Below are 15,549 nucleotides of genomic sequence, written 5' to 3' on the forward strand. Positions count from 1 at the left end.
GATACCACTTGTTACACAATCAATTAGAGAGGAACACAGACTGATGAGAGGCCCCGAGAGACTAGCCTCATAGAAGGGGAAATTCCCATTCTAACTTCTAAGTCGTGTTCTGTTTCGTCCCAAGAAATACCACGCGAAATGAGAAGTGTGGGTCGAAAAATATAAAATACTCCCTCCGTTCCTAAATATAAGTCTTTTTAGACATTTCAAATGGAATACAACATACGGATGTATGTAAATATATTTTAGAATGTAGATTTATTCATTTTGCTTCGTATGTAATCATCTGGTGTAATTTCTAGAAAGACTTATATTTAGTAACGGAGGGAGTAGTCTATTGTGGCGGGAAGAATCTCTTGGGCGGTTACCCTATAAAAACCCCTTCTAAACGGCCAAGAACTCCTGCCTCTTTCTCTTCCGCCTTCAGACCAGTCAAAGGGAAGAGAGAGAAGACAGAGAAAACCCAAGAACTGCCGCCGCGAGATGGAGCCCTTGTCGGGCGCCGCCGCCGCCGCCGCGGCTGCTGGTGGCGGTGGAGCATCAAGGCCGCCGAGCTTCGCTTCGCAGACCAATGCCCTCCTGCGCAAGAATCTCATCTTCCAGGTCCAATCCATGCCTATTCTGCAGTTTTTCCGGTACTTTTTGGGGTTAGTAGTGTGGAATCTTTGGATGGGGTTTCCTGGTTCTTTAACATTTAGCAATAATTGGTTTAGGTGGGTGGTGATCTGACGCTGTCAGCTGCAAGATGGATGTAGAAATTCAGGCTTATTTGCTAGCTTCCATCGCTCCGGGGTTATGAATGTCACCTTCCCTGGTGATGTTTGCCACAATCTTCCGCTACTGCGGCCACAATTTGGCCCATTTGCGGGAACTCATGGGTTGGAGTGACATGTACTCTCCGTAATTTTCTTGTTGTTGTTGAGCTTTTGGCAATGACTGGTCAATTGCCCTGTTAACTTGATAATAAAAAGCTGTGATATTTTGATGCAAATCGAGAACGACGTCGTTGTCAAGTTGTCAATACCACTCATTGGGTAATACAGTTTGTGAACATCATAATAGCGCACTGTGCACGTGGTAATTCTAGTCAGTATTTGTTTGAAATAATTATTTTTCTTACTAACAGGCGCTTACAAAGATAAAGAACAATAAACCATCCATTATTGATTCTATATATTTTTATTTGTTTAAAAGAGATTATATACATTCCGTTATCATGGCTAGCACATATTTCAAGTATGTTTCAACTTTATTGGTCAATACATTAAGAAAAATAAAGGGATGTGCTACACATCAATGTTTTGGCGAGTGATTAGTTTAGGATTTTTTTTTGGAGGAGTGGCTCACCATGGTATCAGATATACTACCTCTGTAAACTAATATAAGACAGCTTATATTAGTTTACAGTGGGAGTAGTATATTTGCCTTAAGAAAATGGGGGTGGGTGGGGGGGGGGGGGGGATATACAAAAAAAACCCGGTAGTTTCTAACTTTCTATTGCATCACTCACATTAGTTTCTGTAATTGCATACTGGCTGTTTGGGTCATGCTAAGAGGTGGCAAACCATGTTTCATCACCTTGCAGAAACGCAACAGGAAGGCAACCATTCGGCTAATCATAGTTCCGATATACCTATGTGTATTACTCAGTGTCCTTCAACGAGTCATCAACAATTTATTGGATAAACCAAAATACAAGTGTGGGTGCATGTGTGTTGATGTGAATGGCACTGGTCCTTGTCAAAATGTGTGTGGCATTCAGTACTCTACATTGGACCAGGCTGGCAGTTGCCCTATACCAAATCCTCCTGAATGGCCTGCTCTCTTGCAAGTACCCCGCCCCGAGTATCGTGCCATCCAGGATTCCTCTGAATCATGCAGAAAGTCACAATCCTGCCCGGCCGCCATACCGTTCACGGGGGCAAATGAAACTCTATCTACTAGTAAGTAATCTGTATCATATAACTATTTTAATCCCCACAAATCTTCTTAAGCTATTGTGCTGAGAAGTGAAGTGTGTTCTTTGTCCGGAATTCCTTTGTTTCGAGTAACCACGGAACTAAGGGTGATAGATAAGTCTACTAACATATAGCGCATTCACCATATTCCTCTAACCATCAACTCTGCTTGCTTGTTTGACAGCTGTCATGCAGAACATGTTCACAGACTTGCCACTTTTAAATATTTCTGATAATGCGAGCATATCTGGTCTTCTCCTGGTAAGTTAAAATAACCAGACTATTGCTTGCATGTATGTTCATTTACGGAACATGTCGGTGAGACTTGCTTTCTTATCATGTAATTTCAGGGGACAGATATGCCAGGTACTTCTACAGGCTTCATCGAACCTGCTTTTATCTCGGATCTACCCATTTATGTTCTTCAGTCGGAATGCAAGTCCAGGGATTCAGTTACACTCCGCACTACCATTGATGCTATTAATGTTCAGAAAGGTAAAGTTCGTATATATTGCTACGTCTGTTTCTGTGTGGAATAGTCTAGCATATAAATGCATAATCATTCCCATTATTCATCTTTTTCATAAGAACCATCAAATTCTATGCATTCCCACGATGATGTTCCGACATTATCAATTATGTGCCTCGTTTGGTTGGAAATGATTTCATATCTGAACTTCTGTATTTCATTTAGCAGAAATAAAATGTGTTCAAGGTCTACCTTTGTGGCGGAATAGTTCAAGAACAATCAATGAGGAGACCTTTAAGGGTTACCGGAAAGGAAAAATAGGGAAAGGAATTAGTGAAGTTGCAATGGGTATGACATCCTTCTCTATGGATATAGTGCTGTTGTTTCCTTATATGCGGGCATCAATGCACCAGTAACACTAATTATTTCTGTTGTTATAGCTTATGATTTCCAAGACTCAAACGAGAAGCGTTTCAATGTGCTTGCATTGTATAACTCGACTTATCAGAATATCTCTTATGTTCCAATGCCATTCGGACTTCTGCGTGTTTCACGTTCACTGAATGCGGTGGGTGCCACGTACTTCACTGATAACAGCATTGACCTCTTACTATTAATTTTGTTGTCCCAACATGCTGAAAGTTATTTTGTCTGTCATTTACTGTTCTAAACTCTGAACCACTTTATGTTACCATAATAAATCCACAACAAGATCCACGGAAACATGCAATATGGCGTGAGAGAGATAAAATTGCTGGATATATATTTACCTTGTTCTGCTACTAATATGTCACCGAATAACACTTTCTGCATCCTTTTTACATTTAACTTTCTTACCTTTAAGAAAAATGTTGAATCATCAAAATTGTTTCTAATTCATTACAGTAATTTCATATTTTAAAAAGATACTACTCTTCTTTTAACTTGGCTATGTTGCTCTTTTATCAACACAGTTTGGAAGTTATACAACTCATTCCCATATTAACATATTGCTTGACATGTGTGTAGGTTTCAAATGCCTATCTCCAATTCCTACAAGGTCAAGGTTCAGGCATAAAAATGTTGCTTGAGTTTACAAAAGAAATGCCAAAGCAAGCGACTCGTCTGACAATTGATTTTTCTTCTCTTATTGGTCCTCTCTTTTTCGAATGGGTTGTTGCGTTGCTTTTCCCGGTAAATGGTACCAGAATTGACAACATTTTTGCTGTTACAAATAGGAACTGGATTGGATATAACAGCATATCTAGAATACAGTAAAAGTTACCAGAGTAAACCGTTGCATGATTGCAATGCTTGAACCTCTTAAGTTCTAATGCAGGTTATGTTGACATACCTTGTATATGAGAAACAACATAAGCTCCGAACAATGATGAAAATGCACGGGCTTGGAAATGGCCCTTACTGGATTATCTACTACGCATACTTCCTTATCTTGTCTACGGTGTATCTTGTGCTATTTGTCATTTTTGGAGCCCTTATAGGTATCAAAGCTATCCAACCACAGTTATCATAAAAACAATAGCAGTTATCAAGCCATTTATATAAATCAGTTGTTAATTTGCAGGTCTAAATTTTTTCAAGACGAATGACTACGGTATCCAGTTTGTTTTCTTCTTCAGTTTCATTAACTTGCAGATTGTATTATCTTTCCTAGCTGCAACATTCTTTTCGAAGGTTAATACTGCTCAAGGTATAAATTATTTTACCATTTTATCTCCGCATTTATTACCTATTGCCCAGTGCTGCAAGGTATGTGATGTTTGTTGCTTCTTATCTTCGTTGTACCAGCAATTGCATATCTGTACATATTTGGATCAGGGTTAATGGCAGGATCTCTTATTCGGAATTTTCTTGAAGGTGGAAAATTTCCAAGTAAGTTCACGATCATTTTAAGAAAATTTTCAAGTTTTTACCTATTCAAACTTCACATTAACTTTGTTTAATAGAATTAATTACAGTTTTAAGTTTTAACCATGCCATAGCAAGTAAATGTCTTTTTTTGTTTCTGATGAACATATACCATCCATTTTGAGACCAACCTTACGCCCTTGCCTATTCCAGTTTCACCATCATTTTCCTCTTGTGTTATTGCAGGACACTGGATTACAGTTCTGGAGATAATACCTGCATTTTCTTTATATAGAGGATTATATGAGCTTAGCCAATATGCTATTAGGGCTTCAGAGACGGGAAATCCTGGCATACAATGGAGTGATCTAAATGACCATACAAATGGAATGAGGGATGTGATGATCATTATTATTGTTGAGTGGTTGGTTTTGCTTCCTGTTGCATATTATTTTGACTATGCTGCTTCAGTTGGAAACAGCTCTGGCCTCCTTTCCATCATCAAACGTCTCCTAAGAAAGAACCCCACTTGGAGAAGGATAGCTGTTAACGAAGTTGCCGACAATGATGTTCATGTGGAAATGGAGAAGTTAGACATTATTAAAGAAGTAAGTTACTATTTTACGGTTCATCACTCCTGCAGACAATTCAAATTTTCACCTCCCAGCATCGTTTTATGTGTAGTTTGAATATTTGAAAATTACCTGTAAGGCTCCATTATTTTATTTACTTAACTACTCCCTCCGTTCCTAAATATTTGTCTTTTTAGAGATTTCAAATGGACTACCACATACGGATGTATATAGACATATTTTAGAGTGTAGATTCACTCATTTTGCTCCGTATGTAGTCACTTGTTGAAATCTCTAGAAAGACAAATGTTTAGGAACGGAGGGAGTACATAATTACTTATGTCCCAAGAAACCTTTGTTGTCATTGTTAACTAAAACTAGATGATACCCCGCACGTTGTTGCAGGAATGTTTTGCAACATATTTCAATGATATTTTGATTATACGGAACATGAATATTTGAATATGAGAACTAAAATTGAAAGTCGGCATCACCTGTTCCTTGATTATGTGCTGACACTTTGGTATGGCGAATCACAGAGGGAGACTGTTGATCAAGTACTACAGCAGCGGAACAGTGGCTACGCTGTTGTCTGTGACGATCTCAAGAAAGTATATCATGGAAAGGATGGTAACCCTGATAAGTATGCTGTTCGAGGTCTATCACTTGCTTTGCCGTACGGAGAGTGTTTGGGCATTCTTGGTCCTAATGGAGCTGGCAAGAGCTCTTTTATTAGCATGGTTCGTCACCCTTAATCGGCATCCTTTTCAAAGTTCCGAGTTGAGTACTATCATTGGGTAGTTGTGATGTTTTAACCCTCTTGTGGTATTCATCCTTCTTGCTGATGCCTGACAGATGATTGGGTTTTCAAAGCCAACATCGGGGAATGCATTTGTACAGGATTTCAGCATACATACTGACATGGAAAACATATACAACAGCATGGGGGTTTGCCCGCAGAATGAGTAGGATATGCACTTCTTTGTTTCAAATAATTTCTCAGTAATGTTGGTCAAGTTCATGATAAATTCCTTCTGATTCTCACATTGTGTTGTCTCTATTTGGGATGCAGTATGCTTTGGGAGATGCTGACTGGCAGAGAACATCTCCAGTTTTATGGTCGACTGAAGAGCCTCAGTGGCTCTGCTTTGGACCTTGTAAGTTATAACGGTTCACTAATCACATAGTGCATTAGCATAATCTCTTAGGTGAATCCAATATATGTTCTAAAAGAAAAACCATTGTATGCTACTGCTTTCAAGACTTCAGTACCTCTACTATCTTTGGATTCACCTTCTAAGATACTAAGATATGTAACGGTATCTTTTTGTTCTGTGGAGTTACAAAGAAACCTGAAAAGACTTACTGAAATTAAAATGATTTCTGTTTTGACATCTAATGAAAATGATTTCTAGGCCGTTGAAGAATCTTTAAGAAGTGTAAATTTACTCCTTGGTGGTGCTGCTGACAAGCAAGTCAGGAAGTACAGCGGTGGCATGAAGAGGCGTCTTAGCATCGCCATCTCGCTGATTGGAGATGCAAAAGTATAGCTTTCAACGTCATCTTTATTTTCTTCAGTCACCGGTTAATCCACGCTCATACTTTTATAAATGTGTATCAGGTAGTGTACATGGACGAGCCCAGCACTGGATTGGATCCAGCTTCGAGGAAGAGTCTCTGGACTGCTGTGAAGCAAGCAAAGCAAGATAGAGCTATCATTCTTACGAGTAACCTTCAACCTATGTCCATTCCTTCTCTTGCGCTTGGCCATAGTTGTTTCCCTTCCATGGTAGCCATCAAACCACTGGTCCTCTTTGGCATCTTTGCAGCCCATTCCATGGAAGAAGCCGAAGTTCTCTGCGATCGGTTGTGTATCATGGTAGATGGCAGGCTCCAGTGCATAGGAAGGCCTAAAGAGGTATATGATCATGTGGACATAATGACCTCTCCATGATTTAAGATCAGTTGTGACATTGTTGTTCATACAAGTACTCTGAACTCTATAATCGCAGCTCATAGCTAGATATGGAGGCTATTATGTGCTGACGATGACGACATCGTCGGAGTTCGAGCGCGAGGTAGAGGATTTGGCTCTGAAGCTCTTGCCGAACGCGAGGAAGGTGTATCATCTGTCAGGAACACAGAAATACGAGCTGTCGAAGCAACAAGTCAGGATTGCGGATGTTTTCATGGCCGTGGAGAATCTGAAGAGGAGGGTGGAAGTGCAAGCATGGGGCCTCGCGGACACCACCATGGAGGACGTGTTCGTCAAGGTCGCCACAGGGGCGCAGTCAAGTGACGAACTCTCTTAGCCCCGCGCAAAGGTTCTGCTTGTGATGTACACTTTGTAGAAATTCATTTTTGTGGAGCCAATGCTCTGCTCATCCTGTATGTAGAAACTCTTTTCTGTATGTGTATGGTGATCATTATGTTGCAGATGTGTATATTTAGGTGTACAGTCAGAAAATGTACCTAGCTAACACTCAACAGCTTATATTCTTAATGTAATACTACATGATTTTAAGGTTTTTAACATCATTTTCCCTCTTGTTGTGCTGTTGCTTTCATGTCTACTTCATTCAGCAATGTGTAGCTTATGCTTTTGGTAGAGTGACCTTGTGGCTGACATTATTGCTCTATCTTCCATTGTCCAATCATTAGATAACTACAGTAATGGCAATTATTGGCTTCTGTCTAAGATAATCTCTGGGATGATATTATCTTTTGTGCACTTCAGTTGTTAGCGAGATGGAATTTGCCATTCTATCATTATAGTCAAACTGATTTGATACCATGCAATTTATGTCACAGTACTGTACTCCCTCTGTTTCTTTTTAGTCTACATATAAAATTAGTTCGAAGTCAAATTTTGTAAAGTTTGACTGACCAACTATATAAGAAAAAAAAATCAACATTCACAGTATGAAATCATTCTTTAGATACATCATGAAATTAACTTTGATGCTACATAACTATTGTATTGTAAATGATGCTATTTTTTTAGATAAACTTGATCAAACTTTATGTAGTTTAATTTCAAACAAATTTTATACGCAGAGTAAAAATAAATGAAGGGGGTAAGAGTTAACGATAGTACTTTGTTTGCTTGTAAGCAAAGACTTCGCTTTCATTGCAACTGGGAATCTTCCTGTCGTTGTCCTCGGGGGCAGGAGAAGCGGCACTTAATTAATTGTTTGTCATTCAACTAGCACGATGACCCTCCAAAATGCGAAGCCATCATTTTAGCGAGTCGAAAGTGTTAAGTTTTCATTTTTCTCTGCGTAGATATATTTATCATTTTGGGCATAGCTTCATGGCCTCTAACCCAACACAATCCAATGAGGAAATACTCCCTTACCACTTGGCATGAGTGGTAAACTATATCAAAAACAATGAACAATAGAAAATACTCCCTTCATCCATATTAATTGTCCATTTGAGCGACAATTAGAGTAGTATGAAATGAAAACAAGACCTAGTTCTGCAGTAAAAAGTAAAAGTGTTACAAGACCTAGTCCTTGTATGGGTGATATGTGACGGTTGCTTTATCTATAAAGCGGGGCGAAAGCCTTTTTCGGTAAGCATGCTCTAAAATAAAAATTAGGGGCACCGAAAATTACTTCCCCCGTCCCGTAATGTAAGACGTTTTCTGACTCTACTGAGGTAATACAATTTAATTTAAAAAAAACCGTAGTAGTCAGTAGTTTGTTTTCTTCCGAACGAAAATGAAAAATCTATGCCATCCAATCCCCAGGCACGCTGGAAAATCCATTCTCTCCTCTTCCTCCCTCTCCCAGCCCCCCTGACCCACCAACGCTCCAATGCGGCACTAAAGCAAAATCTCTCCCACAGAACGCCACCGCCGTGCCGACGTGCCGGCCCCGCCGACGCCCACCCCGTCCGCCTCTCCCCGCGCGTCGCCGCCGCCACCACCGCCGTCTCCGCCCCGCCGCCTCCCTGCCGTCTCCGCCCCGTCCGCAATCTCGGAGATTGGATTTTCAGGTATGAATGACCCTTCCGCCATCCGTCCAGCTGATCGGTAGAACCCACCGAGCTCCACTAATTTTTGAGCTGTGCCCGTGCAACATCCGGATCCGCCCCTGTAATTACCTCGTTTCGTCGGCGACGAACCCTAGCATGCTTGCCTGGGTAGGTTGCTCTTATATTATATCCCACCATGCTCGCCGCGGAATCGTTTGGTGGCTCTAGCAGCGCTTGGTTTTGTAAATACTTTTGGGGATTCAACTGAACCCCCATGCTCCAAGCCAGGTCCCTGTCTCGGATCGAACGAGCTTGCTTGCTTGCGCACACGGACAAGCTCGCAAGACCCGCTGATTGCGTGTCGTAGCTTGACTCATGGATCACTGGTCTGTAGTGAGGGCGCCACTTGCCACCAACCTTTATATGCCGTATGTGTACATGTGTTGAGATAAACTTTGTGGATAGCGTGCCCAAGGAAGGAATCTGAATTGAGTCTTTAGTGGGATTGGAAAGTGAAGTGGCTTTGGTATCGATTCCGTTTTCTCGCGATATGAATCCTCTTTATGAATCAGGCTTGCACGCCCAGTTGGATTTGATGGATGGGATTATCTTATCTTGTTCAACACTAGATAACTTGTTAAGTAGATTACTTCCTCAATGCCCATTTAGGAGCATGACAGTAAGTCTGTGACTATGATAGACTTTCCTGTGGCTCACATGACTACTGTTTGCGCTCTTCTTGCCGTGGCCTCTGTTCGTTTATGGTCCATTTCTCAGCTTGACGTGAAGAATGGTTTTCTTAATGGTGAGCTGTGTGAGGTGGTGCCATGTAGCCTCCACCACCACCAGGGTATTTTATTCCCAAGGGCATGGTTTGTCGTCTTTTTTCTCCCTTTATGGGCATATTTATTTTGGTGGTCTAAGGTCTGTGTGCACTTCTTTTATTTGATGCTCGGTGTTCAGCTGAGTTGTGTAGTGAAGTTTTACTGCTCAGGAGCTTGTAAAAATCCATTGGCTGTGCGGCAGAGAGAAATAAAATTCTTCTTTTATCGGTAAAAAAATGTGTTTGCCCTTGCAGTGGAGCTGGGAGCTGGGAGCTGGGTTGAGACGAACTCCCAACTCCTTGCCTTGGCCTTGAACAACCCAGCCATGGACTGCTCGATACATGTGGTAGAGTTGGATGACCTGAAGGTCCAGATACACACTTGGTTCTCCATCTGCAAAGTTCAAGCATGTCGTCGTGAAGCAAATAGTGCTGCTCATGACTTGGCCAAGCTAGGCTTCCTGTGTAACACTGGTGAAGTTCTTTTATGGGACTATGATGTACCAGCACAGGTTGCTGACCATGTAAAGGGTGATATGCCCAACCCACTTGGTAATAAAGCTCGCTTTACCCGTAAAAAAAGTGTGTTTGCAACCATGCCACACATTTTTTTTTCTTACGCATGTGGCATCTTAACAAATTGATTTCATGGAATCCACTGGCGTATTGTGGCCAACATAGGTATGAAGTTTTGAATGGTGATTCATTGTGAATTTTTTTGCTGGTTGCCCTGAGGTGCTAACCCAGGCATTCTTAGTGTTTGTGAACTGTGAGAACAGGGTTAGGATGATAACATGGTGTTGCCTTCTATTTATTTACTCTAGTGCTGCAGCTTCAGGAGAATGTGCGATCAATTTAGCAACATATTCTGTAGGTGTCGGTACAGAATAGTACTATGTGTCTTGCCAATGGGTTCCTAAGATACTGCTAGTATTTGGCCAACATTTTACACTTTTAGTGTGGTGTAGCATGAGTGAGATAAAGTTGAATGTTAGATACTGTCTTCAATGTTCTAGTGATGCTGATTGTGTTGCTTGCATCTTGTTGATCATCATAGATTTATTTACAATATTGATGTTTGAAACCTATGCTTTAACTTCTGTGTTCTGATTTATCAGCAGTTAGACATTGTTATTCGCCTTTTTTTTTCTTTGCTTCATGGTGGTTCTCTGAACAAATTATTTATTTATATGTGAATTTTTGACTTGGACATGCAGTGCCACTTAGTTGGGTGTTCTACAATGGAGCTTGACAGTCTAAGAGAGGCCTTTGACCGAGTTGTTGAAAAACGTGTGTTATCTTCTACCAAAGTTCAGGAAGCTGTTGATCAGATAGTGGATGAAGTTAAGCAGGTAATATCCAAGATGCAGATGATGGATACAGATTCCATGGACAGTTGTGACCATTCATCCATCCTTGCAGAATTGAAGGCCAAGCTGAACGAAATGGTGCCATTGAGCCAACTTGAAGGCTGTCAAAAGGAATTGAATGTTGCACTGAGCAAATATCTCAAGGTTCTCGAGAAGTCCTTCAATACAGATATATCAAAGGCATATAGAAATGTGGATTTTGAGGCCAGCACAGTAAACAACATAATAGCGAATCATTTCTATCGCCAGGGCCTCTTTGATCTTGGAGACTCCTTTGTCCATGAGTGCGGTGAATCAGACGAGACTTACCTGAAATTACCATTTCAGGAGATGTATGGGATACTTGAAGCAATGAAAGCAAGAAACCTTGAGCCTGCGCTCACTTGGGCTGCCAATAACCGTGATAAGCTGTTGCAGAATAGCTCAATGCTTGAGTTGAAGCTCCATTCTCTTCAGTTTGTTGAGATACTCACCAGAGGAAGCAGAGATAATGCTTTACAATATGCAAGGACTCACTTGGTGCCCTTTGCCTCCATGCACAAGGCAGAGATCCAGAAGCTAATGGCTTGCCTGATCTGGGCTGACCGGCTTGAACAGTCCCCATATGCCGAGTTTGTGTCATCGACGCATTGGGATAAGCTAGCCGAGGAGCTAATCCATCAGTTCTGCAGCCTCTTAGGTCAGTCTAGTGATAGCCCACTGAGTGTAGCCGTATCAGCTGGTTTTCAAGGGCTACCAACCTTGTTGAAGCTCACCACGGTAATGGCTGCCAAGAAGCAGGAGTGGCAGACCATGAAACAGCTTCCAGTCCCCATAGACATCGGACCAGAGTTCCAGTACCACTCAGTCTTCGTATGCCCGGTGCTCAGGGAGCAGTCGAGCGACGAGAACCCTCCGATGCTGATGCCCTGTGGACACGCCGTATCAAAGCAGTCGATCATGAAGCTATCAAAGAGCAGCTCCAGACCTTTCAAGTGCCCTTACTGCCCCTCGGAGGCAGTAGCTTCGCAGTGCAAGCAGCTTCATTTCTAAGTGTTCCATTTTTCCCAGATCAAATTCTGTTTATACAAGCCCTTTCTTCGTGTTTCTGTTTCACCTATCCAGTAACTTTGCCTGTATTATAATCTTGTATCCTTATTTAAACCTGGATGTTCATCTGTACAGTAGCAAATTCCACTGTGTTAAAAATTATCTCTTGGTACAAAATACAAAAATAAGTTTCACTACTGGCTTAGTCTGTCGTTGGAATCCTGTATGTTCATGTTGAGCTCCTTTACGGTGATTGGGGCAGTACTGGGAGTACTTTCGAGTACTTACCCCTCCGATTTTTATTAGCCGTCCGATTTGGTGGGGGATTAAGAATGAATTAACTTAATTAGTTTAATCAGAGAAGGGCATAATGGTCCAGGATAATATTTTTTTGAACCGATCACGTCCACGACCAGAACCACGTCTAGATCTAGTAGCTCGGTCAAGTCCTTCTCGTCCTCTTCCTTCTGTCCGACGAGCCCGGCGAGAGGAACCAATTCACCGTCGTCGGCGTCGTTCTCGTCCTCCTCCTAGTCCCCTTCACTATAAAAGACGTGGTCGGCGGCAGGAAGAAGAATAAGGCGTGACATCTGCGGCGGCAGTGTCGGCGGCGACGGCGGCGGCGGTATAGGAGAAAGCCCCCCGCTGATCCCATCGCTTCCGGACTTGCATCTTAAGGTATGAATCGCCCGAATCTCAACTTACTTTGATTCGTAGCCTGCACTTCCTACTTAGATTTGTTTAGTCATCATCGATTTAGGTTTCCCTAGTGTATGCAATTCAATTTAGAATTTTTCATCATCCATGGTCACTTCACTAGTTTACGGGGGACCCAGTTTATGAACGTTTATGATCGCTTGCCATAACATGTACAAGGAGCAAAGTTTAAAATTCCACACAAGATTTCGTAGTGGGTTTTGCATGCATTTATGTCTGTCCTTTCAGATTTTTATTCGTCCGAATTGTGATGCAGGAAGACATGGCAGAGGTAAGTCACGAGTCAATGATGGAGTACTATCATATTGCCAACAAGATGTTTAATAGTGAGGATGAAGGTTATACATTCTATAACAAATACGGTCTTGAGAAAGGTTTTAGTGTCCGGAGAAGCTATGTCGAGTGGGATGGATCCAACTGCCATATAATGTTAAGGAAATTTGTGTGTAGTCGTGAAGGGGTTCGTGAAGAGAAGCACATGAAGAGGAAGATGGAAGATAGAAAGAGGAGGCCACGGAGTATAACTCGTGTAGGGTGTAAAGCTAAATTGGTGATTGTAAGACAGGAGGAAACAGGTCAGTGGTTTGTCAAGGATTTCATCGATGAACACAACCATCCTCTAGCCCCACGGGATCTGTCGTGTCTTTTGCGTTCACACAGAAGAATTAGCGATGAGCAGAAAGCGGACATTGCAGACATGGAAAAATCTGGGATCAGAAAACACCATATTATGGATATTATGTGCATGCAATACGGTGGATATGATGAGGTTGGATGCATTATGAGGGACATTTACAATTTCTGCCATGCTAACAAGCAGGAAACAATTTCTTCCGGGGATGCTCAAACGGTGATCAATCACATGGTGGCGAGGCAAGAGCAAGATTCAGATTTTTTCTTCAGGTACTTGGTTGATGAAGCTGGCCATCTGAAGGGACTGTTCTGGTGTGATAGTCAATCCCGACTTGACTACGAGGCTTTCGGAGACGTTATTGTTTTTGATAGCACATACAGAACCAATAAGTACAATCTGCCATTTGTGCCGTTTGTCGGGTTGAATCACCACCGCAGCACCGTTATTTTTGCATGTGGTATCATTTCACATGAAACAAGCCAGGCATACGAGTGGCTGTTACGGACCTTTTCTGATGCTATGGGACAGAAGCATCCTATATCTGTGATCACGGATGGGGACCTTGCAATGCAGAGAGCAATCAGGATGGTGTGGCCTGACTCAAACCATAGGCTCTGTATATGGCACATTCAGCGCAGAACATTGTACGCCATCTGCATGATGACACGGTAAAGGAGGAATTCCGATCTTTCATATATGATACATCTTCCATTGAAGAGCATGAGAGAAAATGGTTACACTTCTTACAACAGAATAAAGTAACAAGTGAGGACTCCTGGCTGCATCAGATGTATACGATGAGAAAACTGTGGTGTGCTCCATATCTTGAGGGCCGTTGTTTCCTAGGATTGAGCAGCAATCAGCGGAGTGAGAGTTTAAACTCGGTGCTACATACGCATCTTAAGGCTAAGATGACGTTGTTTCAAATGCTAGAGCACTATGAGCGTTGCCTTGCGTCGCGACGCTTGAACGAGGCTCTCCAAGACGTCGAGGCCTTACAGTCCGTTCCGTTCACAGAGGAAAATGCTTCAGTTCTTGAGAAACATGCCGCGAAAGTTTTCACTCCTGCTGTGTTTAAGTTGGTCTTATGGAGCATAGATGCTATCATAAAATGTGAGATCAGAGAGGTACTTGATGCAGCAGAGGTTACTGTTGGGGAACGTAGTAATTTCAAAAAAATTCCTACGCACACGCAAGATCATGGTGATGCATAGCAACGAGAGGGGAGAGTGTTGTCCACGTACCCTCGTAGACCGACAGCGGAAGCGTTATCACAACGCGGTTGATGTAGTCGTACGTCTTCACGATCCGACCGATCAAGTACCGAACGTACGGCACCTCCGAGTTCTACACACGTTCAGCTCGATGACGTCCCTCGAACTCCGATCCAGCCGAGTGTTGAGGGAGAGTTTCGTCAGCACGACGGCGTGGTGACGATGATGATGTTCTACCAATGCAGGGCTTCGCCTAAGCTCCGCAACGATATTATCGAGGTGTAATTTGGTGGAGGGGGGCACCGCACACGGCTAAAAGATCTCAAGGATCAATTGTTGTGTCTCTGGGGTGCCCCCCTGCCCCCGTATATAAAGGAGCAAGGGGGAGGCAGCCGGCCAAGGGGAGAGGCGCGCCATAGGGGGGAGTCCTACTCCCACCAGGAGTAGGACTCCTCCTTTCCTTGTGGGAGTAGGAGAAGGGAAGGGGAAAGGAGAAAGAAGGAAGGGTGCGCCCCCCTTCCCTAGTCCAATTCGGACCAGACCATGGGGAGGGGTGCGGCCACCTTTTGAGGCCTTTCTCTCCTTTCCCGTATGGCCCATTAAGGCCCAATACGAATTCCCGTAACTCTCCGGTACTCCGAAAAATACCCGAATCACTCGGAACCTTTCCGAAGTCCGAATATAGTCGTCCAATATATCGATCTTTACGTCTCGACCATTTCGAGACTCCTCATCATATCCCCGATCTCATCCGGGACTCCGAACTCCTTCGGTACATCAAAACTCAATAAAACTGTCATCGTAACGTTAAGCGTGCGGACCCTACGGGTTCGAGAACTATGTAGACATGACCGAGACACGTCTCCGGTCAATAACCAATAGCGGGACCTGGATGCCCATATTGGCTCCCACATATTCTACGAAGATCTTTATC

The 15,549-nt window shown here is 42.6% G+C and overlaps 2 protein-coding genes across 5 annotated transcripts; both read left to right on the forward strand.

Annotated features, from left to right (window-relative positions):
* Nucleotides 1-408: 408 nt before the first annotated feature.
* Nucleotides 409-7,390, forward strand: LOC123168391 (ABC transporter A family member 8). 3 transcript variants are annotated; one of them, XM_044586261.1, is made up of 18 exons: nucleotides 421-603; nucleotides 1,586-1,943; nucleotides 2,143-2,219; nucleotides 2,309-2,453; nucleotides 2,656-2,775; nucleotides 2,868-2,995; nucleotides 3,436-3,600; nucleotides 3,746-3,908; nucleotides 3,992-4,117; nucleotides 4,216-4,299; nucleotides 4,522-4,883; nucleotides 5,387-5,587; nucleotides 5,703-5,812; nucleotides 5,920-6,004; nucleotides 6,263-6,391; nucleotides 6,469-6,574; nucleotides 6,677-6,765; nucleotides 6,860-7,390. In XM_044586261.1, exons 1-18 carry the CDS (start codon nucleotides 484-486, stop codon nucleotides 7,157-7,159), a joined length of 2,868 nt encoding a protein of 955 aa, XP_044442196.1. In that variant the 5' UTR covers nucleotides 421-483; the 3' UTR covers nucleotides 7,160-7,390. The 3 variants fall into 3 exon arrangements, with proteins under 3 accessions (XP_044442194.1, XP_044442196.1, XP_044442195.1); XM_044586259.1 differs by having other exon boundaries at nucleotides 409-603; nucleotides 6,469-6,765; XM_044586260.1 differs by having other exon boundaries at nucleotides 1,597-1,943; nucleotides 6,469-6,765.
* A 1,213-nt stretch (nucleotides 7,391-8,603) lies between these two features.
* Nucleotides 8,604-12,247, forward strand: LOC123165746 (protein RMD5 homolog). Of its 2 annotated transcripts, XM_044583465.1 has the most exons (3): nucleotides 8,620-8,849; nucleotides 10,869-11,003; nucleotides 11,074-12,247. In XM_044583465.1, the coding sequence occupies exon 3, from the start codon at nucleotides 11,097-11,099 to the stop codon at nucleotides 12,051-12,053; it is 957 nt and encodes a 318-aa protein (XP_044439400.1). In that variant the 5' UTR covers nucleotides 8,620-8,849; nucleotides 10,869-11,003; nucleotides 11,074-11,096; the 3' UTR covers nucleotides 12,054-12,247. The 2 variants fall into 2 exon arrangements, with proteins under 2 accessions (XP_044439399.1, XP_044439400.1); XM_044583464.1 differs by having other exon boundaries at nucleotides 8,604-8,849; nucleotides 10,869-12,247.
* Nucleotides 12,248-15,549: the final 3,302 nt, after the last annotated feature.

The sequence above is a fragment of the Triticum aestivum genome, chromosome 7D, assembly GCF_018294505.1.
Source record: "Triticum aestivum cultivar Chinese Spring chromosome 7D, IWGSC CS RefSeq v2.1, whole genome shotgun sequence".
Lineage (NCBI taxonomy): Eukaryota > Viridiplantae > Streptophyta > Magnoliopsida > Poales > Poaceae > Triticum > Triticum aestivum.

Excerpts from the sequence above, each read along its gene's own strand:
- LOC123168391 (XM_044586259.1), top strand. The coding sequence starts at position 484 with ATGGAGCCCTTGTCGGGCGCCGCCGCCGCCGCCGCGGCTGCTGGTGGC. Across the intron at positions 1,944-2,142 it reads AAATGAAACTCTATCTACTA|CTGTCATGCAGAACATGTTC; the intron begins GTAAGTAATCTG and ends CTTGTTTGACAG. Across the intron at positions 3,601-3,745 it reads TTGTTGCGTTGCTTTTCCCG|GTTATGTTGACATACCTTGT; the intron begins GTAAATGGTACC and ends GTTCTAATGCAG.
- LOC123165746 (XM_044583464.1), top strand. The coding sequence starts at position 10,893 with ATGGAGCTTGACAGTCTAAGAGAGGCCTTTGACCGAGTTGTTGAAAAA.